Source organism: Aythya ferina, assembly GCF_964211825.1.
Source record: "Aythya ferina genome assembly, chromosome: 18".
NCBI classification, from domain to species: Eukaryota; Metazoa; Chordata; class Aves; order Anseriformes; family Anatidae; genus Aythya; species Aythya ferina.
In genome coordinates this window covers 775,678-799,129 of record NC_140317.1, presented here as the reverse complement: position 1 = coordinate 799,129, position 23,452 = coordinate 775,678, and the positions used below count along the sequence as shown (strand labels likewise).

General features: G+C 41.5%; 1 protein-coding gene across 1 annotated transcript; it reads left to right on the top strand.

Annotated features, from left to right (window-relative positions):
* Positions 1 to 2,060: 2,060 nt before the first annotated feature.
* Positions 2,061 to 21,999, top strand: LOC311421044 (myosin heavy chain, skeletal muscle, adult-like). The gene is made up of 40 exons (XM_084492568.1): positions 2,061 to 2,077; positions 2,275 to 2,322; positions 3,259 to 3,501; positions 3,590 to 3,733; positions 3,826 to 3,982; positions 5,080 to 5,107; positions 5,205 to 5,316; positions 5,432 to 5,524; positions 6,338 to 6,401; positions 6,583 to 6,681; positions 6,774 to 6,877; positions 6,993 to 7,131; positions 8,368 to 8,486; positions 8,604 to 8,753; positions 9,487 to 9,657; positions 10,465 to 10,774; positions 10,868 to 10,953; positions 11,484 to 11,571; positions 11,653 to 11,770; positions 11,852 to 11,975; positions 12,061 to 12,197; positions 12,300 to 12,555; positions 13,664 to 13,906; positions 13,996 to 14,172; positions 14,252 to 14,397; positions 14,497 to 14,587; positions 14,675 to 15,064; positions 15,299 to 15,425; positions 15,524 to 15,642; positions 16,825 to 17,021; positions 17,420 to 17,603; positions 17,690 to 17,855; positions 18,036 to 18,160; positions 18,408 to 18,716; positions 19,743 to 19,946; positions 20,482 to 20,607; positions 20,703 to 20,873; positions 20,960 to 21,064; positions 21,189 to 21,284; positions 21,695 to 21,999. The coding sequence occupies exons 3-40, from the start codon at positions 3,295 to 3,297 to the stop codon at positions 21,848 to 21,850; spliced, it is 5,838 nt and encodes a 1,945-aa protein (XP_084348694.1). The 5' UTR covers positions 2,061 to 2,077; positions 2,275 to 2,322; positions 3,259 to 3,294; the 3' UTR covers positions 21,851 to 21,999.
* Positions 22,000 to 23,452: the final 1,453 nt, after the last annotated feature.

Here is a 23,452-nt window from a genome sequence, read left to right as displayed (position 1 = left end):
TGCAGAGAAGGGCAACGAAGCTGGTGAGGGGCCTGGAGAACAAGTCCTACGAGGAGCGGCTGAGGGAGCTGGGCTTGTTCAGCCTGGAGAAGAGGAGGCTCAGGGGCGACCTTATCGCTCTCTATAGGTACCTCAAGGGAGGCTGTAGCGAGGTGGGGGTTGGTTTGTTCTTCCACGTGCCTGGTGACAGGACGAGGGGGAATGGGTTTAAGTTGCACCAGGGGAGTTTTAGGTTAGATGTTAGGAAGAACTTCTTTACTGAAAGGGTTGTGAGGCATTGGAACAGGCTGCCCAGGGAAGTGGTGGAGTCACCATCCCTGGAAGTCTTCAAAAGACGTTTAGATGTAGAGCTTAGGGATATGGTTTAGTGGGGACTGCTAGCGTTAGGTCAGAGGTTGGACTCGATGATCTTGAGGTCTCTTCCAGCCTAGAAATTCTGTGTGATTCTGTGTGAGTATCACTGATTCCAATTCCTGGCACCACACAGATCAACCCAAAAATTCAGACCATGTGACTAAGCACACAGTCCAAATGCTTCTTAAACTCTGACAGGTTTGGTGCAGTGACTACTTCCCTGGGGAGACTGTTTCAGTGCACGACAACCCTCTCTGTGAAGAACCTCTTCCTGATGTCTAGTCTGAACACCTCCTGCCTCAGCTTGACACCATTCCTGTGGGTCCTATCACCATTCACTAAAGAGAATAGATTGGCAGATAATGTAAATTGGCATAAGAGGAAGGGGATGTTAGGGAAGCTACCATCACAAAGGATACCTTTCTGACTTCCAGGATCTGTCAACTGGCTGACCCTCTCTTCTTCCCTGTATTGGGATGTCATGGTGTAAGATTTGAACACTTTGTTGTACCAGGTGGCTCCATGGAAACTTAGAAATCTCTAGAGGCTTTGTGCCTTTTAATGTGTAAATAGCCAGGATGAGTACCTGTGTATTTCATGTGTGCTTGCTTGCATTTGCGGACAGTGAATTTATCGCTGGCAATCCAAAGAACCTGTGTCCCTGTTGCTGTTAATAAACTGCCCTTCACTGCATTGTTCCTAGCTGTGACAGTTCTCATTGAATGAGACTAGATCGAGGATGTGCTATGTTATTGGTAAATCCATCACTGTGATAGTTCAGTACCCTGAATCCGACCAGACCCATAACAGTTAGTCATCTAGGCCCCTTAGCGCGACAGTATTTCATAGAGAAAAACATTAAGCTTAAGATTTCTCATTCCTAAGACCCTGAGGGGGAGGAAGAGAAGGAATTCATGCACAGACTTGTAACAACATTTCTTGAAGAATCTCCCATTTTTCTTGCAATTTGAAGTGCACAGATAGACACGTGTGCATGAATGTATGTATGCTGTTCTTCCTATCTCAGAGGTGACTTCATATCTCTCCCTGAGACTCCAACACAGTAGTTCAGCTAGGCCCCAACGTCCTATTACTGTGACCAAATCTTTGTTTCAGGAGATCATCTCACCATGTCTGTGGCTGTCAGTACTATCACCTTGAAGGATGCAGATTACTTGTCTACATTCAGGTTTTCACCAACATTACAACCAAATGTATTTAGTAATACTTATTTCCCTTTCAATGTTTTGTTTAATGTATTTATCTTAGGCATTTCTTACAAACTTCACAGCATCAAATAGGGAAGATAAATGGTGTCATCCCCATTGTACAGCTGGGATATCTGCAGTACACACATACCAAGCAATCCTCTCTGGGTCATACACTGAGTCGGTGGGAAAGTCAGCAATAGAATCCATAAGTCCTGCATCCAAGTTCTCTAAGTGCTTTGACTAGTCCAGATTCCCTCCTTAACACCCTTGTCAAATTATTTATAGGAGATGTATTCATATAGTCAGTAAGACATCAAAATATTCTAATTATATCTAGTCATGTCAAATGACAATTATGCCCTTAGTTCAGTTTGCCAGACAATGCTTTGCCAAAGAAGGTTTGCCAAAAATGTTTTGACCGAAGAAAGAGTAGGCATCTGTAGCATCTGCAGATGAGATCATATAAAATGTCCCTGCAGCAAGTCTGCCCTGTCTCCACAGAAAGCTTGAAGGTAAGTGTATGGGGTCTGCAGGCTTGCAGGAAGAGCTTTACATGGCACAACATGTAACTTGTGACTCCAGTGCTTGTTTCCAGGAACGGACTCAATATTTCAGCTCAAGTTTTAAATCTGCTTTCAAGATACCTGAACATTTTCATTCTGTAATTCTGTGCAGCAGCAAGTAGTGAATTGCCATTTGTGTTTTGCAGTACTGACCGGCTGCCAGGGTGCAAGACACCCACCTGGTGTCACGAGAGGTAAGAATTTGATTTATTAATTCTTAGAGGGCAAAGAAAGATGTTTTTGGGTGGGATTTCTGTACAGCTGCATGAATGGTCACAATTTCACCCTATATTCAAAACCACGGTGATTACAGTAGGCAGGTAGTGGGGTACCCACAGCTGGTAAAGTTTTCAAGTGGCCGTGTTTGAATCCTCTGACAACTGATGTAAGACTAGAAAATTCCCATGGGGATATTCTTCACCTTACTTAACTGACCAAACAGGGAGTGAGGCGTGCTGGCTTCACATCATTGTTTTGGCAGCAACAGAACAGGACCAAGATGAACAAAAGTGGAAAAAGTGCAAAATTGTACATCCTACCTCAGAATGTATGAATTAGTAAGCTATCTGAGCATATAGATATTCTAACCATGATTGTAAAATGTCAAAGCTTTCTTAAGTACCCATATTCTTAATGTAGACCCAAAAGAAAAGATATTTTTAAACCATTGAACAAAGGGAATAAATTTCACTAATGTACTAATGTAGCTAGAGAATTTTCAAGTGCAGTTGGCTAGCTTAGCTATCCATGTGTTTAACAAAGCATCTAAAAAAGTACTCTTATTTTGTTAAAGTTTTGAGAATTCACCTGTTCCTGGATATTTTTTTTTTTTTTAGGATTTTTTAGTTTTTTTTTTTTTTTTTTTTTTGGGAGGGGGGGAGTTTATTAAGTCATGGCAATTCCAATTTCAGTGTTTGAATTTTGTATCATCATGTCAAGACTTTGGGGATGATATTATTTAGATATTGCACTTAAGAATGACAAATGTATAAATAAATCAAATTATACCAGAGTATTAAAATGTCACAAGACCTACCCTTAAAGAGAAACCAAGGTACAGGATATAAAATCTTTCCCAGTCTCACAGACTCAACTTAAATAATCACTGCCATATTACTTCTCCCCATTAGAGTCTTCTGCTGACGTGCCTTCAGTGAAGTGCAGATATGACTTCTCCAGATGCTGAGATGGCTGCCTTTGGGGAGGCAGCTCCCTACCTCCGAAAGTCAGAGAAGGAAAGAATTGAAGCTCAGAACAAGCCTTTTGATGCCAAATCATCTGTCTTCGTAGCCCATCCCAAGGAATCTTTTGTAAAAGGGACAATCCAGAGCAAAGAATCAGGGAAGGTCACTGTCAAGACTGAAGGTGGAGAGGTGAGTGAAAAACAAGGCTGAAAGACACCATTTGATTCCCACTCTGGGCTGTAAGCTGACATACACTGATCTTTCATTTTCTTGGCAGACTCTGACCGTGAAGGAAGATCAAATCTTCTCCATGAACCCTCCCAAGTATGATAAAATTGAGGACATGGCCATGATGACCCACCTCCACGAACCTGCTGTGCTGTACAACCTCAAAGAGCGTTATGCAGCCTGGATGATCTACGTAAGTACCAGCAGCTCTCTTCCTTTGGGTAGCTGGAAGGCCTGCTGTGCCAAGCTGAGCAGAAACCAACGTGCTGTCTCCCTTCCTCTCAGACCTACTCGGGTCTCTTCTGTGTCACTGTCAACCCCTACAAGTGGCTGCCGGTGTACAACCCGGAGGTGGTGTTGGCCTACCGAGGCAAAAAGCGCCAGGAGGCCCCTCCACACATCTTCTCCATCTCTGACAATGCCTATCAGTTCATGCTGACTGGTGAGTGACTTCAGCTATCTTAGAGTGACTGTTCCATGAAGTTCTCTTCAACATGTGCCAGCAGTGTTCTCTTTCCACAAAGAAGGCTAGAGGTATCCTGGGCAAAGCATTACTAGCAGGTTGTGGGAGGTGTTCTTTCCCCTCTACTCAGCATTGGTGAGGCCACACCCGAAGTACTGTGGGCAGTTCTGGGCTCCCCACTACAAGAAAGACACAAACATACTGGAGAGAGTCCTTGAAGGGCCATGAATGTGATGAAGGGACTGGAGCACCTCTCATATATGAAAAGGCTGAGAGAGCTGGGACTCTTCAGCCTGAAGAAGAGAAAGCTCAAGGGGAGAATCTAACCAATGTCTATAAATATCTGAAGAGAGGGTGCAAAATAGACAGTCAGCCTTTTTTTCAGTATTCACTACTGACAGGACAGGAGGCAATAGTACAGACAAGAGGTAATGGTACAAACTGAAACAAATTAGGTTCTCTCTGAATGTTAAGAAACACTTTTCTGCTTCATGTCACTGTACACTGGAAACAGTTTCATGGAGATGTGGAATCTTCCTCCTTGGAGGTCTCTGGACATGATTGTGGGCAACCTGCTCTAGGTGGCCATGTTTGAACAGGCTGGTTGGTGATGAACCTTCCAACCTCAAGCATTCTGTGGTTGTGTGATATTCCATCTCATAAATATGATTTTTTCAAAGCTTTCATGGTTCTGAACCATACTATTGAGAGTTCTACTATCTTCACAACATTGTTTCTCCTACTTGAAATGAAAGGCACCCCTGCACTCAGTGTGTGGTGCTTTTTAGCCTTCTCGTTTGTTTGTTTTTAAGTTAAGCTTCCAGCACGTAGTTGAAAATAGCAAAGGAAGTATTGAAAGGAAACCTAAATCAGAGGAAAACATTTTCCTATCCTATCCCACTTTTCTGTTATTATTTACATGGCTTAAAAGTAATCCCGATCAGATCTGAATTTCCTGTCAGTTAATCTTTGTACTTGACATAAGTGATGTTAAATTTTAATTCACTTAAACTTACCTGACTACATTGCATTCTTTAGTTTGTTCATTATGTCCTGTATCTCCATCTTTTTCACAGACCGTGAGAATCAGTCAATCCTGATCACGTACGTATGCCCTCTGCTTGGGTCCCTGTGGAGTACCATGTGCCCAGGAACATGCTGCCTGACTTCATGCTCTCTGGTTCTCTGTTTGTTTTGACAGTGGAGAATCTGGTGCAGGGAAGACTGTGAACACAAAGCGTGTCATCCAGTACTTTGCAACAATTGCAGCTAGTGGGGAGAAGAAGAAGGAGGAGCAGTCTGGCAAAATGCAGGTAAGTTGAATTAAAGTGGTAAATTGAACTAAAAATTGAATTAAAATCACTTGAATAAGTGCTTTTCTCTGCTCCTCATATTTGAAAAGTATAACTAGGAATTATTGTCCCGTAGGGAACACTTGAGGATCAAATCATCAGTGCCAACCCACTGCTGGAGGCATTTGGAAATGCGAAGACTGTGAGGAATGACAACTCCTCGCGCTTTGTAAGTTTTGCTTAACCAAATATTTTCTGAAAAATAATAAAGAAGAGTTTATGGCAATTGTCCTTTCTTGTTGTTCAGCCATGGAGTTTACAAGAGTGAGACGGAATTTCCCTATCACAACTTTAGCACTTACCCTGAAGTTAATTATTCAGAGTTTGAAAAAAAGTGATTCTATGAAATATATATATATATAGTGCTTTGTATTGGTGTACATATTAAAGTAACAGATCATGGGCTCTTTCTCCTGTACTGTGCAGTAATTTTAAACAATATTTTTTTACCTTTACTCAATTTCTGTTCATTTTCTACAAGACAGACAAACAGGCAAAAGGAAGGAAAAAAAGAAGGAAGGAAAGGAGAGAGGGAGGAAGGGAAGGAGGAAAGAAGGAAGTTTCTACCTGAATAATATTTTTGCTTCATATGAAATTGAAAACCACATGTTTGAAACCAAGACAGAGTTAAGCAGCTGAACAAGTTAAATGGATATTTCCAGTGTCTTTCAGACGGCTTCTATCTCTAGGCAGGATATAATTAGAAAACTTTGGAATAAGATATAAATGGCCTAATGAAATCCACTCATTTTTTTCTATGTTCAGCATACTTTAAATATACATATGTGATGCTATTGGTTATTTTCATGGGCAAAAATTTAAAAGAAGACCTTATCTTAATGGTGGAAATATACCTAATTCTTAAGAAAATGTCTCTTAAGAAAATCTGTGCTCAGTAGAATAAATGGCAAAAAACTCACTGTTTCAGATATATTTTTATGCCATAAATTTTAAGATTTTTTTTTTTATTATTAATTTAAAGGGTAAATTCATCAGAATTCACTTTGGTGCCACAGGAAAACTAGCTTCTGCTGATATTGAAACATGTAAGACACCTTCCTGAACTGTTCGCAATCCATCCACCCCACTCATCTATCCATATCCATCTATCCATTTCATCCCATTGTTTATCTGCCATTTGCTTTTTTTTCTTCACACCTTCTCCCTACTTTATTTTTTCCTTTTTTATTTTGTTTTCTCTTGTTTCTAATTATATTTTCCTTCCAGATCTGCTGGAGAAATCCAGAGTCACCTTCCAGCTCAAGGCAGAAAGAAGCTACCACATATTTTATCAGATCATGTCCAACAAGAAGCCAGAGCTGATTGGTAGGAAGAATGACCAGACTTGGAGAAAGTTTGCTCACACTATTACATACTTGACTAAACTAAACCCGTGCATCACCTTTTCTTACTTTCAGACATGCTTCTAATTACCACTAATCCATATGACTATCACTTTGTGAGTCAAGGTGAGATCACTGTTGCCAGTATCAATGACCAGGAGGAGTTGATGGCTACAGATGTAAGTAATATGTAAAATGAGTAAATGTAAAATAAGTAACATGTAAAATTACTTACATAAGTAAAATGTTGTAATGTCTCCCAGACAAAGCTTTATTTCATTGTTTCAATTGTAGAGTGCCATTGATATCCTGGGCTTTACTGCTGATGAAAAGGTGGCCATTTACAAGCTGACAGGAGCTGTCATGCACTACGGCAACCTGAAGTTTAAGCAGAAACAAAGAGAAGAGCAGGCAGAGCCAGATGGCACAGAAGGTACTAGCAAAGTCTGTTGTTGACCTAGAAGCAATACAATAACTCTCTCTTTGAAAGATAGTAGAAGAGAAGTTGAAATGTGTAAAAAAACCCAAGTCTTTAGGTGGAGCTACTACCAAGTGGAGCTAGTATGAAACTGCCATCCAAAGCATATTCTTTTTTTCAATGGCTACCTGATCTTTGTTTGAAGTATAAAATATTAAATATTAAAAATGTAAAAACATAAAATATTAAATTATGACTATTAATTCTCTCCTGGACTATCACAGTTTACAATAGCACAACCCACTTGGTGTGCTCGTATTAGAGACCCACTGACAAGAAGATTTTTCATAAAATATATTTACAGTTTCTTTTTTAAAGAAAACCAAGGCATTAATTTCACTGTGTATAAACCAGGTATTAGTTAGATTTTTTTCCCAGGAAAAAATTAACTATCCTTTAATTTCTTTCTTCTCTGTTGTACATTCAAACCCATAAGTTATCACTGCATAGTAGAATTATTTGAGCATCAGTCTAAGTGAAACATAGGTACACTAGGCTGGGGAAGAACTGACTTTCTGTTTCTCTGCTGATTACATAATCACTTGTATGTCGTATAATGCAGGTATGTTTAAAAAGACTGATCCCAGGCTTCTTCCACAGAATGTTCGTAAATGGCCAGCTTCAGGACTGCATTTTGAGGTTTTGGTCCTGAATGAATGTCTGTCTTTTTGTGATGACTATAACTAGCAGTTTCCAGAAAGTGGCAACTCTAATTCTTGCCTGTAATTTCAGAATGTATTCCCCTTCAAGCTTACATCTGCTGTCAAAGAAATCTGCAGGGACCTTAAATGCATAAAGTATATGTTTTGGTTTACACTCAGGCAGTCATCTTGATAATGCTTTGGTGTATTTTTTTTTTCCCTGTTTGTTTGGTTTGTTTTTTTTGGTGTGGATATCAATTAGCTCTGGATTGAACTGATAAACTTCAGCTTTCAGGGTGAATTTTTAGTAAAAACTTTGTTTCTTAATACTTTAGGGAAGATTTTCAAAAAACATAAATACCATTTAGGTGTTCTACTCTGAATGGCCTTTGAAACAAGGATGATTTTTTTTTAATGACTGCCATACTTTACCTGAGATACAGTAAGCAGAATCTGATATGGCAGTTGCTCTGGAAGGATTTTATCATGCAAAATGTTGCATGTCTTCTTCAACTTGATTTTTTTTTTGTCTCCTTCTCCTGTTACTTAGTTGCTGACAAGGCTGCCTACCTGATGGGTCTGAACTCGGCTGACCTGCTCAAAGCTCTGTGTTACCCCCGAGTCAAGGTTGGGAATGAATATGTGACCAAGGGTCAAACTGTGCAGCAGGTAGCAAACAGTTGGTAACTGGGAACTTCCAGCTAGTGTCATTTACTATCTTGCTCTTGTGTCATTAACTATCTTTTTTTTTTTTTTTTTTTCCTGCTGCATTATTCTTTGTTTTAGGTGAACAATTCAGTGGGTGCCCTGGCAAAGGCTGTCTATGAGAAGATGTTCTTATGGATGGTTGTTCGCATCAATCAACAACTAGATACAAAGCAACCCAGACAGTACTTCATTGGTGTCCTGGACATTGCTGGCTTCGAGATCTTTGATGTAAGGAGCACATGTCTGAGGCCTGCTTTTGGAGAGTGAGATTACCAAGCACTATTATTTGGAAGAGTTAGCATACTAATTGTTTTGTAATTTTCTTGGGGGGAAGGATCCTTTATTTATTTATTTATTTTGTAGAACAGAGCAAAATCCTCAGAAGCCTCGTTAGTATAAGAACAGAATTATGTTGTTTGTATAGAAGTAGCAATTACAATTCTATTTCCACTAACATTTTAAGATTTATGTTAGAGTCATGTTAAAGATTTTTTAAAAATTCTGCATACATACATGTATATGTAAGTATACATAGGGAGCTACTGTATCTCCTTAGAACTAGGATCTCTTAGGATTTGAAAGTCTAGTGACAAATATATAGTAGGTTAAAGATGTGTAAATATTTCAAAAGACCAACAAATGACCAGATAAATGTTTGATCAGAGAGACTAAGTAATTAAAACTGAAGGCCAGGGCATACAGTCATACAGTCATATTTTAGGCTGAACAAAGAAATGATGAAGCAATTCATGAATTTTAGGAGATTCACTAGGAATATTTGCTCTGGAAAATTTTCCATTCTCATTACATAGGTATTTCTTTGGAGAGCTTCATATAGGTCCTGCTATGACACAGCCCTACTAATAGTTCTGTTTTAACAGGAGAGATGTATAAAGGATTAAGAATGACAAAAAAATTTTGCATCTTGACAATTGGTATTTTTTCTTTTTACCCTGGGAAGTTCAACAGCCTGGAGCAGCTGTGCATCAACTTCACCAATGAGAAACTGCAACAGTTCTTCAACCACCACATGTTCGTGCTGGAGCAAGAGGAGTACAAGAAGGAAGGAATCGAATGGGAATTCATTGATTTTGGGATGGACCTGGCTGCTTGCATTGAACTCATTGAAAAGGTGCATTTCCAATTCAAACTGTCTTGCATTTTCAAAAGCTCATTTTTAGAGATTAACTGTTTCTTAAACAAACAAACAACGAACAAAAAAACTCTCTTCCATGTTTAATTCCATACATTCTGTTTTAGTCACTGAAATATCTCTTGACCTCTACAATTGCTTATTTTTACCTTAGAGATATTACAAAGTCCATAAATAACTATGGAAGTCATCCCTCACACATCTCTGTACGAAAGATGTCTCTATTGAAAGACATTATTTCAAAAATATAGAGAAGATCCTAATGTAAAATAATTATATATTCTTAAGGTTCTGGAATGATTTTATCTGGACAATACCTTTTTTTTCTTGGTGGTTCATATTAAAGTAAATAAAGGACAATAAAGTCTGTCTGTCCTTGTAGTACAAGAAAAAGAAAGGCATTTCTTGCAGTTCTGTGTAATTTAGGGAGCTGGTTAAAAGTATAAAAGTGAAGTAAATATAAAATAGACATACTTGTGAAAGACATTTTTAAACATAATCATTGTTTGTCTCCCTGATTTATTAATTTAACTTTAATTAACTAATATAAAATTAATTTAACTTTAATTAACTAATATAAAAATAAAAAATAAAAATCCTGAAAATCACTGTGTCAAAGAGTCAAGCAGGTGAACCACAGTTTATTTAAGTTCACTTTTCAGAAGCAAATTCTGTTCAGATTTTTGTTTTGCTTGTTCCTCAGCTTCCTGTCTTTTACTATACTGTCTTTAAGACCAAGCATTGATCATATAGGCATTCTTATTTCTGTATTTTAATATCTTCCAGCCCATGGGCATCTTCTCCATCCTGGAAGAGGAGTGCATGTTCCCCAAGGCAACTGACACCTCTTTCAAGAACAAGCTCTATGACCAGCATCTGGGCAAGTCCAGCAATTTCCAGAAGCCCAAGCCTGCCAAAGGCAAGGCTGAGGCCCACTTCTCCCTGGTGCACTACGCTGGCACAGTGGACTACAACATCACTGGTTGGCTTGAGAAGAACAAGGACCCCCTGAATGAAACTGTCATTGGGTTGTACCAGAAATCATCAGTGAAGACACTGGCCTTACTGTTTGCCAACTATGGTGGAGCAGAAGCAGGTCAGTTTTTTTAAATTGTGATTTTTCCACATTCATAATATGTGAAGATTAACCCCCAAAAGATAATAATAAAAGATACATTTGTTTTTGAAGAGGCTAGTGGTGGTGGTGCTAGTGGTGGCAAGAAAGGTGGCAAGAAGAAGGGGTCATCTTTCCAGACTGTCTCAGCTCTTTTCCGGGTAAAGTATGAATTTCATTATCACTATAGTGACATGAACATAGTTTCATCTCTGAACTACCTGAACTTCCATCCTTATCACAACTTGAGTTTTATGATGAAAGAACAATATCTATAAAATGGGTAGAAATCACCCACTACCTTTTCCTCTTGTTTTTCTGTTCACACTTACGGTATATTTCAAGCAATTTTCAGTTTGCCTCCTGAATTTCTTTCAAAATGCCACTTAAGGTCTTGGTGAAGAACTTTTTTAACATAAATTGTGATGTAATAAAAATAATAATTAAGGCTTGTGTTAACATTTCGATATAGTAGCTTTTCATTTTTTTTCAGATTAAGGTGCAGAATTTTAAACTTTCTTTTAATAAGAGTAACTATGTATGCAGAAGGATTGATTAAATATAAATTCTGGATTTGAAACTTGATTACTTCCCTACTCCTAAGATTCATTATATTAGATTCATGATGGCTAAATACAGAATGCGCAAAAGTAAAAAAAATTAATCTAAACTTCTGCACGTTATCCCACAGGAGAACCTAAATAAACTGATGACCAACCTACGGAGTACTCACCCCCATTTTGTTCGTTGCATCATCCCAAATGAAACTAAAACACCTGGTAAGATGGTCCAGCAGAAAGAGATTTTCCTCTGACACATCCATTCTGTATTGAAAACTGATTTGTGCAATAAATGCTTAGGTGCTATGGAACATGAACTGGTATTACATCAGCTACGCTGTAATGGTGTGCTGGAAGGGATACGAATTTGCAGGAAGGGATTCCCCAGCAGAGTCCTCTATGCAGACTTTAAACAGAGGTAAGGATCCTTTTAGCATGATTTCAAGTAAAGTCAAAATTTGGGAAGCTCAGCTTTATCTTGCTTTTTTGCTTTTCACAGGTACAAGGTGCTTAATGCCAGCGCTATCCCAGAGGGACAGTTCATTGATAGCAAAAAGGCTTCTGAGAAGCTTCTGGGGTCAATTGATGTGGATCACACCCAGTACAAATTTGGTCACACCAAGGTACAAACTCTTCCTGACTCAATCACTATGTGCCTGTGCCTAGTTCTACCTGGCAGTGATGTGTTGCAACGTTCCCTTTCTCAAGGTGTTCTTCAAAGCTGGGCTGCTAGGGCTCCTGGAGGAGATGAGGGATGAGAAGCTGGCACAGCTCATCACTCGCACACAGGCCAGGTGCAGGGGCTTCCTGATGAGAGTGGAGTACCAGAGAATGGTGGAGAGGAGGTAGACATTGCTCATCTTCAGTTAGAGTCATTTTCCTCTGAGGGAAAGCGTCACCATTCATCACACTGAAAATAATCAATGTATAATTTCATTATGCTTCAGGGAGTCCATCTTCTGCATCCAGTACAACGTTCGTGCATTCATGAATGTCAAGCACTGGCCCTGGATGAAGCTGTTCTTTAAGATCAAGCCCTTGCTGAAGAGTGCAGAATCTGAGAAGGAGATGGCCAACATGAAGGAAGAATTTGAGAAAACCAAGGAAGAGCTTGCAAAATCTGAGGCAAAGAGGAAGGAGCTGGAGGAGAAAATGGTGAAGCTGGTACAGGAGAAAAATGATCTGCAGCTCCAAGTTCAGGCTGTGAGCAACATTAATTAGTTTATGTATACAGAGAAATTATTAAATTTGACCTAACCCTTCCTTCAGAGTACATAATACACACACTGCACTCTAAACTATCTTAGGAAATATTGCAAGCTGAATAGCATATAACTGAATGTAAAATTCAGGCCACATTATTTCTACATTCAGTGTTACTGTTAAAAAAGTCGAGGTCCAGCTTCACAATTAATTTCAAATCTTATTCTTTATGCCTACAATTACACATCTCCATGTAAGGTCACGGCATAAGGCATCATTATCGCCTTTGCTATGTACCTAGTAGAGTAGGGGCAATCATTCTACTGATCAACTATTATGTCTTACTTCAATTATCCATATGAAGAGCTTACTGCCATTTATTATGGCATATCTCCTGAGTTCCTGTAGCTACTGATCCCAGAGGACATAGATGACCAATACATCCCATGACACAACTGAAAACATTATGTATTTGTCTCCAATGCCTTCTGGTCCCAAAATCTTAGGCATCATTTAGACAACATCCTTGAATTGAGAGTCTGTTCAGGGAAAGATGAATGTTGTTTAGTGTCCACTGACTGTAACATCTGTGCATCAACATTTTGGAGCTCAGATAACCAGCTCTCATGCAATCAGTCATTTAGTGATGTTAATCTCAAACACATTCTCAGTGTTTACAAAGAAGGCAGCTTAGTGCACATTAGAAAATTTACCAGAAAATTGCAGATATTTTCTCAATGATGGATGAACAAAGTGGAAGTATTTACATTTCTCAGTATATCCACAGAAATTTGAAATTGACAGTCATAATAATTGGAAACTTAGGGTGACTGATATATTACAATCACTTTCAAATGGACAATGTAAATTAAACCTTATAACCTACTGACATACATGAAATACAGAAAATAAAACACCATATCTGGTGTTGCAAAAGGTGTGAAAAAATAAACTAATTGAAAATTTCTGATTTATATTGTAAATGCACAAGATCCATTTCCCAAAAAGTAATCCTAAGAGTCTTGCTGATCTATTCCTAGAATATTAAATAACCTTTCTTCTGCATTAAAAGAATAAATGTTCAAACAAAACTGTATTTTCCCACCAGGAAGCTGATGCTTTAGCTGATGCTGAGGAAAGATGTGATCAGCTCATCAAAACTAAAATCCAGCTGGAAGCCAAAATTAAGGAGGTGACAGAACGGGCCGAGGATGAGGAAGAAATTAATGCTGAGCTGACTGCCAAGAAGAGGAAACTGGAGGATGAATGTTCAGAGCTGAAGAAAGACATTGATGACCTGGAGTTAACCTTGGCCAAGGTTGAAAAGGAAAAACATGCCACCGAAAACAAGGTATGAGGCAGAAGATGTCAGTCATACTGTGCTATTATGGGAGTCTTGTACCTACTTGCTTTAATTACACTTGCTCCTTCTCATCAAAGGTGAAAAACCTCACAGAGGAGATGGCATCCCTGGATGAGACCATTGCCAAGCTGACAAAAGAGAAGAAAGCCCTCCAAGAGGCCCACCAGCAGACACTGGATGACCTGCAGGCCGAAGAGGACAAAGTCAATACACTGACCAAAGCTAAAACCAAGCTGGAGCAGCAAGTGGATGATGTAAGCACATGTGCCTCCAGCGAGACAGGACAGGTATGGAGTTCAACCTGCCTGGCATTAATGGTGTCGTTGTGTTTAGCTGGAAGGGTCCCTGGAGCAAGAGAAGAAACTGCGCATGGACCTTGAAAGGGCTAAGAGGAAACTTGAGGGAGACCTGAAGCTGTCCCAAGATAGCATAATGGATTTGGAAAATGATAAGCAGCAGCTGGATGAGAAACTGAAGAAGTAAGTGTGGTTGTGGGACACCTGAGTGTGGGTCAGGTGCATTTATTAGGTAGTTTTATTTGGATGTTAACGCTGTGTTTCTGTATGCTTTGTGCAAAGGAAAGACTTTGAAATCAGCCAGATCCAGAGCAAAATTGAGGATGAGCAAGCCCTGGGCATGCAATTACAGAAGAAGATCAAGGAGCTGCAGGCAAGCCTCTGGTCCTTCCCTTCAGCCCTTCAGAAGGACATCAATACAAGTAGGGCATGGGTGTGAAGGGTCTTGCATTTTCCCCAGGCCCGTATCGAGGAACTGGAGGAGGAAATTGAGGCAGAGCGAACCTCTCGGGCAAAAGCAGAGAAGCACCGTGCTGACCTCTCCAGGGAGCTGGAGGAGATCAGCGAGCGCCTGGAAGAAGCTGGAGGGGCTACGGCAGCTCAGATTGAGATGAACAAGAAGCGTGAGGCAGAATTTCAGAAGATGCGCCGCGACCTCGAAGAGGCCACGCTGCAGCACGAAGCCACAGCTGCCGCCCTGCGGAAGAAGCACGCAGACAGCACAGCTGAGCTTGGGGAGCAGATCGACAACCTGCAACGAGTCAAGCAGAAGCTGGAGAAGGAGAAGAGTGAGCTGAAGATGGAGATAGATGACTTGGCCAGTAACATGGAGTCTGTCTCCAAAGCCAAGGTACAGAACATATTGTAGACTACTGGAAAATAAATATTGTGGAATTATATCTTTTTCAAAATATGGCCAGGTTACATATAAGTCTGTGTATAGGACTGTATTTCTAATCTGAGGGCACCAATGAGCATGATATAGCTTTCACTTTTGGCTGCAATTTTCTTTTGAGAATCCTGTTGTTCCGAATGAGGAGGAGTCTACATACATATCTTCTTTCATACCTCATCATCTGCACAGGCAAACCTGGAGAAAATGTGTCGTACTCTAGAAGACCAGCTGAGTGAGATAAAGACAAAGGAGGAGGAGCATCAGCGCATGATCAATGACCTCACTGCTCAAAGAGCTCGTCTGCAGACAGAATCAGGTGAGAAAGCTTCATCTATTGTGGAATGGGAGAGCATACTATAAAGGTTTGGTTTTGGTCACAAGTGACAAACTTTTCATTTCTGTATGCTTCCCTAGGTGAATATTCACGCCAGGTGGAGGAGAAAGATTCTCAGATTTCTCAGCTGTCTCGAAGCAAGCAGGCATTCACTCAGCAGATTGAGGAACTCAAGAGGCACTTAGAGGAAGAGATAAAGGTGATGTCTTTTTTTAAGTTGGCCAATGAAAACATACTTAACTTCACACATTGAAGTTATGGGGAAAGGGGCTATAATGGGAAAAGGGAGTAGTCTACAAGCAGCTGGGAGAAGTATTACAATTGCTAGCTCTTGTTCTCATGAGGGACTTTAATTTACCAGATATCTGCTGGAAATACAACACAGAAGGAAGGAACAGATTCGGAGGTTTCTAGAGCATGTAGAAGATAAATTCCTGACACATCTGGTGAGCAAGCCAACTAGGGACAGGGCCCTACTGAACCTGCACTTGGGGCACAACAACCCTGTGTGACAATATAGGCTGAGGAAAGAGTGGCTGGAAAGCTGCCTGGAGGAAAGGGACCTAGCAGTATTGGTTGACAGCCAGCTGAATATGAGCCAGCAGTATGCTCAGGTGGCCAAGGAGGCCAAGCACATCTTGGCTTGTTTCAGAAATAATGTGGCCAGCAGGACTAGGGAAGTGATTGACCCTCTGAACTTGGCTTTGATGAGGCCACACCTTGAATACCGTCTTCAGTTTTGGGCCCCTCACTATAAGAAGGACACTGAGGTGCCGGAGCACATGCAAAGAAGGGCAACAAAGCTGGTGAAGGACCAAGAGAACAAATTTTATGAGGAGCAGCTGCAGGAACTGGGGTTGTTTAGCCTGGAGAAAAGGACGCTCAGGGGAGACCTGATCGCACTCCTATAGGAGCCTAAGGCAGCTATAGCAAGGTGGGGGTGGGGCTCTTCTCCCAAGCAACAAGTGGTAAGATGAGAGGAAATGACCTCAAGTTGTGTCAGGGGAGGTTTAAGTTGGATATTAGGAGAAATTTCTTCACTGAAATGTTTGTGAGGCATTGGAAAAGGCTGCCCAGGGAAGCAGTTGAGTCACCATCCCTGGAGGCTTTCAAAAAGCATGTAGATGGGGAGCTTAGTGACGTGGTTTCATGGTGGACTCAGCAGTGCTAGGTTAAAGGCTGCAGTGGATGATCTTAGATGTCTTTTCCAACCTAAATGATTCCATGTTTCTATGAATATGATTAACGGATTTTGTCCTCCAGCCTTCACTGCAAATATCTCGACCTTTCCAGTGTTTGCATTTGAAGTGTTAAATTCATTCATTCAAAGAGATTCTCCAGGATATTACTATTCCTTGTCCCACTACTATTTTTCCCCTAGGCCAAGAATGCCTTGGCCCACGCCTTGCAGTCTGCTCGCCACGACTGTGACTTGCTCCGGGAACAATATGAGGAGGAACAGGAAGCCAAGGGTGAGCTGCAGCGTGCCCTGTCTAAAGCCAACAGTGAAGTGGCCCAGTGGAGAACTAAATACGAGACAGATGCTATTCAGCGCACGGAGGAGCTGGAGGAGGCCAAGTATGTGGGCAAGTTGAGAAAGATTTAAAAAGTCTAATGCAGTAAATATGAACAGACAAATGTGATTTTGTCATGAAAAAGGAGGCTGTGCTTTATAGCAGTGCAATGGCCTGAAGAAATTATACCCTATAAAAGAAATATTTGACAGATGCAAAAAAAATACTTCCCTGGCCCAGAGTATGGTACAAACACCTTATGGATTGTAGGCACAAAGGGCACAAGTGCTGAAGCATGGGAAACAGAATTGCGATGACAATGGATGATTTCAAGATTGCTTCCAATGTCTGTGCTGTGAATGAACATATTGTGAAGAGGGAAAATGTGCTCTTCAAAAAAGCCCATCAACCACAGACCCTTTGCTCAGAAGCCTTGAGCTGTGCTTACTTACCCCTTCCCAGGAAGAAGCTGGCACAGCGCCTGCAGGATGCAGAGGAACACGTTGAAGCCGTCAACGCCAAATGTGCTTCCCTGGAAAAGACAAAGCAGAGGCTGCAGAACGAGGTGGAAGACTTGATGATTGACGTGGAGCGATCAAATGCTGCCTGCGCAGCTCTGGACAAGAAGCAGAAGAACTTTGACAAGGTATTCTGGCCTCTGGCCCTGTGCTTCCTGGGCAGGGCATCCCCTCACAATTGCCACATCCATACTCACGCCCTGTTGCTCCTCAGATCCTGGCAGAGTGGAAGCAGAAGTACGAGGAAACACAGGCTGAGCTGGAAGCTTCCCAGAAGGAGTCTCGCTCTCTCAGCACGGAGCTGTTTAAGATGAAGAATGCCTATGAGGAGTCCCTGGACCACCTGGAAACGCTGAAGCGTGAGAACAAGAACTTGCAGCGTAAGTCACTAGCCCTCTGCTGCTGGCTGGATTTTCTCACAAGCCAGCCTGTCCTCCACTCCACAAAGGTCCTTGACCACAGGTCTGCAAAGGTACCTGTCACGTTCGTGTGGCTGGTATGGTCTTTTCCTTCCTTTATGCCCTATGTCTGACCATGCCTTGTTTCACCCTTCCTTGCAGAGGAGATTTCTGACCTCACAGAGCAGATTGCAGAGGGAGGAAAGGCGATCCACGAGCTGGAGAAAGTCAAGAAACAGATTGAGCAAGAGAAATCTGAAATCCAGGCTGCCTTGGAGGAAGCTGAGGTACATGCCCATAAACACCGATTTCCAGACTGGAGTACTTTGGAACACTGTGAATGATAAAAGCTTGGGAATTTCAAACAAATATCACTTCTTTGTTTCTACTGGGTCTGGAGGTCTGGCCTCAGTATGTACATCATCCACAGTGAAGGAGCCCCTTTCCTTTTATTTTATTAGACATAATTTGGAAGATAACTTTAGGAAGAAGCATTTTAAAAGGATTTTAAAATTCAGTTTCTTTGTTATTCAGGCCTCTCTAGAACATGAAGAGGGGAAAATCCTGCGCCTCCAGCTGGAGCTCAACCAGGTCAAGTCTGAGATTGACAGGAAGATAGCAGAGAAAGATGAGGAAATTGACCAGCTGAAGAGAAATCACCTCAGAATTGTGGAGTCCATGCAAAGCACCCTGGATGCTGAGATCAGGAGCAGGAATGAAGCCCTGCGGCTGAAGAAGAAGATGGAGGGAGACCTGAATGAAATGGAGATCCAGCTGAGCCATGCCAACCGTGTGGCTGCAGAGGCACAAAAGAACCTGAGAAACACACAGGGAGTGCTCAAGGTATGGCAATACCAAACATATTCACCTCTTTCTGACATCGCTAAAAATATCTGGTACAGTATCAGTTCTACAACTATGTGAACATAGGCAGGTAGGCAGTGATGAAGCTCCAAGAAGAAGTCTGAAGGAAATCAAGAGAGACTTCAGGGCCTTAGGAAAACTTGTTAAGGAGGTTAAAGATCGGGAGCACAGGTGGTATTTTCCTCTATCCCTCCAGAGGCAGGGAATAATGAGGCAAAGAACAGGAACAGCCAGCAAATCAATACCTGGGCTCCAAGCCTTTGGAAAAGGATCTTTGGTCAGGATTTAGCAGGGCTCATTGATAGGGCTTTAAACTAGATTTGAAGAGGTAAAGGTACAAAAACAGGCTTGACAGACAAGTCTGGGGGTGGTATGACAGTGGTTATGAGACAGTGTGGTAGCAAGCTCCAGCGCACTGCCATCCCAGCTGAGGCAGGAGATGGACAGTCAAGTTGCAGCAAAGACACGAGTTCTCAAAGTAAAGCTAATTTTGTGCATGTAGCTATCTAGTGTGACATGATTATGGAATCATAGAATGGGTTGAAAGGAACCTTAAAGACCAACTAGTTCCAACCTCCCACTAGATCATGTCTCCCAGGGCCTCATCCAATCTTTTATTGAACACCTCCAAGGATGGGGCATCTACAACATCTATGGGCAACCTATTCTAATACCTCACCACTCTCTGAGTATAGAATTTCTTCCTAACATCTAATCTAAATCTCCCCTCTTTTAGTTTAAAAACATTCCCCTTTGTTCTGTCATTATCCGACTAAGAAAAAGTTCTGTCCATCTCTTTTGTAAGCCTCCATTAGGTATTGAAAAGCTTCTATAAAGTCTCCCCAGAGCCTTCTCCTTGTTAGGTTGAACAGCCCCAACTCTCAACCTTACTTCATAGGAGATTATGTTGTCATAATAGTTACATATCTAAATTATTATAGAGTGGCAGTAATTGCCATTGTCCAACAGTGTTGCGCCACCTTATTTTTCTTTTCTCTCATACAGGATACCCAGATACACTTGGATGATGCTCTCAGGACACAGGAAGACCTGAAGGAGCAGGTGGCCATGGTGGAGCGCAGAGCAAACCTGTTACAGGCTGAGATTGAGGAGCTGCGGGCAGCCCTGGAGCAGACAGAGCGGTCAAGGAAAGTGGCTGAGCAGGAATTGATGGATGCAAGTGAGAGAGTTCAGCTCCTCCACACTCAGGTTAGATTCTTGGATGAAAATACCATAAATAGTCATTGATGGAAAATACTGTGTAAATACTATGTAAACAGATACATTAGTTGCCCTAAGCTGTTCTTTAGTGTTTAGATATTCTCTAGGAAAAAGAATTGGAATTATTTTTTCTCATAACAACACGTGCCTTGATCATCATTTTCACTATCTCATTAAGACAAACACATTTCAAAATCTTATGATCCATCATTTGTACTTCTTTCCTGAATTTTCATCTGTGTAAGTTCTTAAATTGTAAACCCTTCTATTAAGGGATTGTATCTTAGCCTAAATCACAGTTATTACCCTTATACATAGAATGGGACTATAGCTAAGTAAGTAGGTTGCCTTAGAATTCAGGAGTGCTTCTCTCTGTTGTCTGGTGTATATGACCTGATAACATTTTTAGGAAGGTGCTAATATAAGCCATAGAGATTATAACTTAAAATTTAAATAGTATAGTACTTAAACTAAGCGTTCTGTTTCGCAACAAACTGGAGAAAATATTTTCCTTCTTTGACAGAACACCAGCCTGATCAACACCAAGAAGAAGCTTGAAACAGACATCACCCAAATTCAGAGTGAGATGGAGGATGCCATCCAGGAAGCCCGCAATGCTGAAGAGAAGGCCAAGAAGGCCATCACAGATGTGAGTTGGGGAATTCTGTCACTGAGGATGGTGGATGTATCCTCCCTCAAAATGTCTCCAGCCACAAAATGCCTTTGATTGTTTTGCCTTTCTAGGCATCTATGATGGCAGAAGAGCTGAAGAAGGAGCAGGACACCAGTGCTCACCTGGAAAGAATGAAGAAGAACCTGGACGTGACGGTGAAGGACCTGCAGCACCGTCTGGATGAGGCTGAGCAGCTGGCCCTGAAAGGAGGCAAGAAGCAAATCCAGAAGCTGGAGGCCAGGGTGCGTGGGGCTGGTATTTGTGCACAAGTGAGCATGTCCCTTGGAGAGGTACCGGAGAAGCTCCAAAGACAGATTTTTCATTGCAGGTGCGGGAGCTGGAAGGGGAGGTTGATGCTGAGCAGAAGCGCAGCGCTGAAGCTGTGAAGGGTGTGCGCAAGTACGAGAGGAGGGTGAAGGAGCTGACCTACCAGGTAAGGGAGAAGGCTCTTTATCCTGCCACAGCCTCCACACAGCACATCACCCCCAACGGAAATTGTTAACTTTATGTGTTGGCAAAACCAACTCTCTCTCTTTCCTTCTTACCAACCACTGTAGTCTGAGGAAGACCGGAAGAATATTCTCAGGCTCCAGGATCTGGTGGACAAGCTGCAGATGAAGGTGAAATCCTACAAGAGACAAGCTGAGGAGGCTGTAAGTACTGCTTGGAAAATGGGCAAGAGTTGCTTTCTGTGGGTGTCACACAGATGCTGAGGACATAACTTTGAAAATACCATTGATGTATTGAGGGTTTCAGGGTCTTTGTCATCTAGATAAACCACCCTGATACCTAAGCACAAATGAGTAAGTACATAGATGCAAAGATCAAGTGATGAAACAGCGCCTCAAGAGCAACAGTGTACTGGTGCAGTTTGTTATGGTGAGGTCCTGAATAAAGGAGGATGATGAGGTCTTTGAGAGTGTTCTGGGTCAGCAGTGTTAGGTAGGAAACAGGAGGTCTGTGCTTTCTCCGGGCAATCACCACAGCCCATCAAGGCCCAGGTGCATGAGGAGTGAAGCCCCTGCCTGAGGCTCCTCACCACCAACTCCCTCTCCCCACACAGGAGGAACTGTCCAATGTCAACCTCTCCAAATTCCGCAAGATCCAGCACGAGCTGGAAGAAGCCGAGGAGCGGGCTGACATTGCAGAGTCACAGGTCAACAAGCTCCGAGCAAAGAGCCGGGAGTTTCATGGCAAGAAGATAGAAGAGGAAGAGTGAGGATATCACGTGGCAGCAAAGTGGCCTGGGGGATGCACAAAATGTGAACCCTCTGTCACAGGGATTGTCATTATAAAAGGAAGCCTTTTATAAATAATCATTACAACCACTTCAGTGTCTAGAGAATAAACACTACATGTTCCTCTGCATACACAGCAGAAGCAGTGGTTTTATTTGTTATAATTCAATACATAAGTTACATAAGTTTGGGGCATTTTCAAAGAATCATTTTATTTCATTTTTATACTTGGACACCAATAGAGCTTTCTTAATCCCATCCCCAGTGTTTCTCCACTGTATTCTTTTATATTACTGACTTGTGATTAACACTAATTCACTTCCCACACTGGCAACAGGAGAGGATTAGGACAGATGCAGGAGTACATTGTCTGTCCCAGCACAGCACTGCATTGAGGACCTCTCTCCAAATGGGTGCAATATACAGGCAGTCTGTGCTGGCCCATTCTCACTTTGGCAAGCCGGATTTAGAGCCAAGCCCAAAAGCCATCTGTGTGACTCTGAGTCTTCATGAAGGAACTTATGCAAGGACTGAGGTGCTACCTTTTCAGAATGAGGCAGATGAAGACCACTCACTCTAAAGAGTGGCCTTTTGTTAACAAGCAGAGTCAAATACAGCAGGCAGGATATATTAAACAGATTTTTTTTTTTCGTGGCATTTTTAACAACTAGTTCTAAAACAGAATATATTATGTCTTTTGCTGTTCCTTACTTTCTCTATTAGACAGACTAGACAATCACAGAATTATAGAATGTGTAGGTTTGGAAGGGACCTCTGAAGATCACCTAGTCCAACCTCCCTCCCAAGCAGAATCACCCAGAGCACATTGCACAGGATAGTATCCAAGTGGGTTTTGAATATCTCCAGAGAAGGAGACGGCACATCCTCTCTGGATGACCTGTTGTAGTGCTCTGTCACCCTCCCAGTAAAGAAGTACACCCTCTTATTGAGCTAGAACTTTCTGTGCTTCAATTTGTGCCCATTGCCTCTCATCCTGTCACTGGGCACAACTGAAAAGACTGGCTCCATCCTCTCGACATCCTCCCCTCAGATATTTATACACATTGATGAAGACAGACTATGAGGACAATATTAAGACAGACTGCTCCTATTGTAAATTAAATTAAATGGGAACAGACTGGTAGAAGTAAATGAGAAAAAGAGGACACACTAGGGGAAAAAGTCCTAGGAAGCATAACACATACAGCCGAGATAACAACCTACTAACTGCTGCAGTACTTTAGAGTGCTTCCTAGTACTGAAATTTTAACATAAAACCATAATAAACTTTTGTGATGAGGAATGATGTGGAGCTACACATAAATAGAGTTATACATAAAAAGAGCTACAAGAACTTTTTTTTTTTTAAGATAAGACTTCACATCAGAATAACTGTGGGCACATTACAGCATTAAAGAAGTCTCCCAGTCTAGCACTGTGTAGAGGAAAACTCCAAATATAATAATACCATGGTGTCCTATCAGTCTGACTCCTGCAGCAATTAATGAGTTGGAATGTAGATACTAAGAGAATACTGGGTGGACAGAGAAGAAACAAGTAACAAAGATAAAGTGTGCTGGCCT